Genomic DNA, 6,000 nt, shown 5'->3' on the forward strand with positions numbered 1-6,000 from the left:
CTTCATAGGATGACGTCCTCTTCTTGTCTTCACGCTCCGGCGCAGGCGTACTTTGTCCTGTTGAGGGCCGAGCAAAGTACTGCAGTGCGCAGGCGCCGGGAAAGGTCAGAGAGGCCCAACACCTGCGCACTACAGTACTTTGCTCTGCCCTCAACAGGACAAAGTACGCCTGCGCCGGAGCGTGAAGACAAGAAGAGGACGTCATTGCAAAAAGATGGGAGGGACCGGACCATGACACCCATCGCACCAGGACCGCCCCTGGGGGAGTATAATCTAACCTCTTTTTCTCATCTTTCAGGATACATCGGGGGCTTATCTACAGCATCACAGAATGAATTCCAGAACGCTGTCGATAAGCCCCTGATGACGGGGGGCTTAGCTCATACGATTTTGGGGTGACAGGTTCCCTTTAATACAGACAGTGCGGCTCTCAGATTCATCCTTTATGGCTCCTCACACTTTAGTAAATGCAGATAACCAGTGTAAGCAATAGTTGTGCTGAGACGACCAATCAGCTGGCTTCTTTCATTATCTGACCCACTCTGGTAAAATAACAGCCGTCATCTGATTGGTGACGTCACGCTCCCTCCCCGGTTACCAGGTCGCTGATGAGCTGCTCCAGCAGGCTGGGCGCAGTGTGCGGTGACGGCGGTCCGGCGGCCCCCGCGGGCTTCTCCTGCAGCAGGCTCTCGGCCAGGGCCAGGTATCGGTTCTCCGCTCCGTCCGTCTCCGGGAGCGGTGACCCGGGCAGACATCTCCAGGCCACATCTTCCTCTCTGGCCGGTTCGGGCTCCGGGCTGGGGGCAGAACGTCGGCGTTTTGGAGGCACCGGGGCTGCGATTTCTCCGCGGAGCTCTGCCCTCCAGCGATCGCGGAACTCTTCCAGGGAGGCGTCCAGCGCCATAGTGACCATAAGCCTCACTCCATTATGGTGGGGAAGGGGAGCGCTGGGGGGCAAGGAAGCTTCGTTACCAGGGTAACAGCGAGCCCCCTGCACCAGAGAGAACCTGTGCAGCTTGGATAGTCATCCGGCCAGGAACTGTGCCATAAACATTGGTTCCTACCCTGACGTTCAGATCTAGATGGCGCTTGTACTGTCCGGCCTCCCCGGTAATGCTCCCAGCTGGGCATTAACCCTTTATCAGTGCAGACGGCTTAGCACTTAGACAGGCATAACACTGTTGGATGAGGCCTTATCCATTTTTATCTCCATTATTGTGTGCTGGCCAGGAAGTGTCAATAACAAAGCTTTATTTAAAACGTGACATACGATCAAGAGACAAAAAAAAAGCTTAAAGGGACTCTGTCACCTGAATTTGGAGGGAACAATTTTCAGCCATAGAGGCGGAGTTTTCGGGTGTTTGATTCACCCTTTCCTTACCCGCTGGCTGCAATATTGGATTGAACTTCATTCTCTGTCCTCCATAGTACATGCCTGCACAGTGCAATCTTGCCTTGCGCAGGCGTGTACTACGGAGGACAGAGAATGAACTTCAATCCAATATTGCAGACAGCATGCAGCCAGCGGGTAAGGAAAGGGTGAATCAAACACCCAAAAACTCCGCCTCTATGGCTGAAGATTGTTCCCTCCAAATTCAGGTGATAGAGTCCCTTTAAAAAACACAATGAACCTAATTTGCATAATGAAGCTGATTGTCAGCACCTATTGTAAGGGGGTGAAGAGGAAGACAAGCCCAAAGGAGGTTGCTTTCCCTGCTCCTTACCTGGAACCACTAAGGGTATGTTTCCACGTGCAGTAAACGCTGCGTGTTTGACGCTGCATAGAGACGCAGCGTCAAACACGCAGCGTCCAGATGTTACAGCATAGTGGAGGGGATTTAATGAAATCCCGTCTCCACTATGCGTGGTAACACGCACGCTGCGGCCCTGCGACTCCGGACATCGGACATGCGGCGCGTCTTTTAAGATCGCAGCATGTCCGTATACCTTGCGGCGACGCTTCGTCGCCGCAAGGTATAACACAGGGCCCTATGGTGGGGTGCGATGATCCCGGATGTGTGCTATGAACACATCCGGCATCATCGCGTCCCAGATAGGGGGCGGAGCTTAGCGCAGAGCGGGTTTGCCGCTCCGACGAAACCGCCGGCCATCCTGATCGTGGACACATACCGTTAGTCGTACAGCTGAGTTGTTGGGGGGAGGGGAGTAGGGGAGCTACGCATGTGACTGTTTCGCCAGGTACAAAGAGAGGGGGAGACCATGATGCAGTATATGAATGCCCTGGAGGAGCTTCATACTGCCATCATACGGAAGGATGGCATAGGTGTGGGGTCAATTGACATTGTGCTGCAAGACCAACTGGTGACAGGCTTGCGAGATGGGTTAATGAAACAGGCCCTGTGAGAGTGCATGCAAGTAAAGCCAGATATGACCTTATCTGAGGTCGGGAGTGAGGCACGCGACCAAGAGCAAGGTGTGGTAGTGCCAGTGGGGAAGGTATGGAGCCGGGAGGTAACTGCCCCCCTCAATGGGTAGAAGACTTGAAGAAGGAGGTTAAGCAGGTCCGTGAGGAAGTGGCTGAATATAAGAAGACCCCTGCTGCAGAGTACAGCCTTCCAGTGCGAGAAAGAGAGACTGCCCCCCAAAGTGAGACAAGTGCCGCTCGGCGAAGAAGACTGCCTACACGCTACAATTGCGGAGCACCCAGTCAGAATGAAGAGGAGACGGCATGGACCCGGGGTTCCCGGTTGAAGATAAGAAGAATCTGGGAAGAGATTGAGATTCTGTGGAAAGCCCTTACTGCCGTTTTGGGGACCAGCGGCATACTCCGAGGTAACGTGCGGAAGCCGCCAGAAAGAGATATAGGAGAGGTGCGTAGCATGAAGAATGAAGAAGGCTTCAGTGGTGGCCCCAGAGCGTAACTCCGTATCCTGGGGGGAAGAGCAACCGCAGATGAGAGATGTCTCCTGCCGAGGTCGACGATCCAGACTAAAGCTCCCTCCAGACAGAGGCAGATGTGAGTGCTGGTCATGCAGAAGGGTGGGACACATGTCCAGAAATTGCCCTACCCGAGAAGAGCGGTGGCAGAGATCCGCTCACCCCTCTGAGGGTCCTGCTAACTGGAGGGAACGACGCCCCTGGGGGGAGTGGTACGGCAGAAAGAGAAGAGCCCCAGTGCCAAGTGTTCCTGCGATGCTCGTTTTCAAGGTCCTAGTCGATGAGAAGGAGGAACCACTAATGTCATCCCCTGAGGTGAAGAGTGTGCTGGCTGTCAGCTCGCAAGATCCTGATCGGACAGAGCAAATGGAACAGCTGTGTGAGACAGGGTGTGTGGCTGAGAAGCCCTGGGATGTGATGCCCGCAGAGCCCGGCGCAGATGACGAAGAGGCCGGCCTGGATGGTCTTAATCCATCTGATTTTAGTTTCGACAAGAATGCTCCTGTCAAAGAGAGGGGGAACTATGGAGAAGAATTACTTGCACTAAGCCCCCAGACTGAGGAGCCCTAGCAAGAAGTCCCTGAAGTTTCCGATAACAACAAAGAAAAGGACAAATCGTCTATGCAAGCATCTGCTAGCGGCCGAGCCAAAAAGAAGAGGACCGTGGATGCCGTTGGAAAACATAATGTGACAACACAAAATTCGTTTGAGGAATTGTCTTCTATGGCTGCCGACGAAGTAGGTTAAGAATATCTCAACCTGACTGATGAACAACTCCTAAACCATTTAGTTTGGCAGTATGTGAAAGAAGAAAGGCAGAAGGAGACGCGAGAATTGCAAGTATCTGACTCCCCTCAAAAGAACAAAGAGAAGCATGAAGAGTTCTCGCCCGTGGAATGGCGGGCTTTAAGAGAGGGGGAATGTAAGGGGGTGAAGAGGAAGACGAGCCCAAAGGAGGTTGCTTTCCCTGCTCCTTACCTGAAACCACTTAGTCGTACAGCTGGGTTGTCGGCGGGAGGACTTTCTGCCCTGGACAGAGGGGACCATGTGACTGCTGGGGGCAGAGAGGAAGAGAGAGGGGTGTAGTCAGAAAAGAGTGGGAGAGCAGAGCGCGCGAGACAGAGGGGACAGTGCACCAGAGAGAAAGCAGGCTGCAGCGCTGCGCTCCCTGAGAGAGAGTGCTCCCCGTGAGGGCACTGAGGCGGAGATACCAGCCGTAGTGAAGGCTGGATGTGAGAGTGTGGACTCGGAAGCCTCCGTAATCAGAGAAGACTTTTCCCCTGTGGAGACCAGACTGAACCAAAGGATCCATTTTGTCTCCCAGATGAAATCTGCTTCTGCACAGCAAACTTGACATTTCCTTTTATAGAAGTAATCACGCGCGCATTTCTCCTTGATATTGTAGCCTTTCACCCACATACCAGATATTGTAACTTTTCACTAGTATAGATTTGCTTTGTAAGTGATTATGAAATATGAGCGCTTGTGCGCATGTCTGTAAATGCCTAACTTCTTACTATATAAAGAAGGGGCAGCGCCCAGTGAGGCAGGCGTGCTCCGGGGCTACCCCTGTTTATGACCACACAACCTTTGTGCTGCGTGTCATTTACTTGGATCCCTACATCCAGGAAGCCAGGGACGGAAAAGGACTCAACATTTCTTGGCGCCCGAAACAGGGACCCGAGGCGAGAGTGTCTACTCGAGATTCACCTACGGATACGGACAACGGAGATCTGGGATAATGGACGGCAAATGAATTGAAAAACCTGGCCATGTAAGAGACATTATTAGTTCTCTTTTATCTGCCCTGTATTATCCGAAAGATCTCTACGAGCCGTGTCACGCTGGGTTAGTCTAGTAGTGAGTAGATACCTATAAAACTCGGGTTACCATATTGTATAGATTTATGAGTCCTGTCCCTGGCAGTGTGTGAACAAGTGTGAAGGTTGTGGCATGTTATGAAAGAAGGATAAAAGTACGTAGAACAATAAGCCGAAATTGTTAGGACAAGTCTTATTAGTGAAGTCAGCCTAACTGGGTCATGTGGTTGCGTCCTTTCGGGGAGACCTCCGCCCATGCTTGACTCTCTTTGAGAAACTTGTTCCTTCATTTTTGGATAAGAGTTTGATAGAATGAGCCCAGGACACGAGTCCATGAGCCTGGGACAAGTATGATAACAGAGACGGAGAGTTTGGTGATCTGTTTGGTGTTGCTGATCCTGTTTGCGTGCATTGTAGGAATCAAGTTTATTCTGCACATTAGAAAGAACGGAGCAAATCAGCCCTTCAATATTTTAGCTCCCTAGGAGAGAAGGCAACGAGACATCACTCCAGAGAGGTGGTTGTCCAAACGTCACCTAGGGTAGATACAGCTATTATTGAAAAGAAAAATGGGAAATAAACAGACAAAATCCGTCTTAGGACAAGTAGAAGCAAAAGATATCATACAGGAAAGATGTGGAAAGACAGTCAGTAGGCAGATCAGAAGGGTAAGAGAAAAATTGGGAATTTCAGAAGCACTTATGTTTAGCACTGAATGGGAAAGACTGAGTAAAGAACGAGGTGGAATTATCAAAGACAATGGGTGGGAAGAAATCATACACTGTATGATAAAGGTCTCAAAAACAGCTAAAGAGGAGAATTGGAAGTATGATCCAGACACTTCCAAATGGAGTATGGGTACGGGAAAATGTTGTGCCACGACTCATTCAGTTCCTCCTCCTTACCTAGATCCGAATGTTCAACCATTTGTACCTTCTGAAGGAGGACAAACCAAACCAAATTTATATCCTGGGTTAAATGGGGTGGAAGGATGGGTGTGCAAAAATTGTGGCCAGCAGAATCCAGACTGGAGAACTGAATGTTCTGCCTGTGGGGCCCCCAGAGGTCATCAATTGTTAGCTCCTGTTAGGATAGTACCGAAACCCTTCAGAGAAACTGGTGTAGATGGAGCAATGGCAACTAGATATCACCAAACCCGACAATACTTCCCTTGGTCCCCCGCTGAAGGAATGTCTCTTCTACATAATGCACCAGATCCTACCCAGTACCCAGTTAGATTCGCACAGTATATACAGCAAATTATGCAGACTCATGCAGGAGT

The 6,000-nt window shown here is 50.9% G+C and overlaps 1 protein-coding gene across 1 annotated transcript in view; it reads right to left on the bottom strand.

Annotated features, from left to right (window-relative positions):
* FBXW8 (F-box and WD repeat domain containing 8) overlaps positions 1 to 1,256 on the bottom strand; it is a 213,055-nt gene extending 211,799 nt beyond the window's left edge. Inside the window, exon 1 of the mRNA XM_069754707.1 lies at positions 599 to 1,256. Coding sequence (XP_069610808.1) covers positions 599 to 913 — 315 coding nt within the window. The 5' untranslated portion in view covers positions 914 to 1,256. The remainder of the gene's footprint in view (positions 1 to 598) is intronic.
* Between the last annotated feature and the right edge of the window lie 4,744 nt (positions 1,257 to 6,000).

This window comes from Ranitomeya imitator, chromosome 1, assembly GCF_032444005.1.
Source record: "Ranitomeya imitator isolate aRanImi1 chromosome 1, aRanImi1.pri, whole genome shotgun sequence".
In the NCBI taxonomy this organism is placed as follows: domain Eukaryota; kingdom Metazoa; phylum Chordata; class Amphibia; order Anura; family Dendrobatidae; genus Ranitomeya; species Ranitomeya imitator.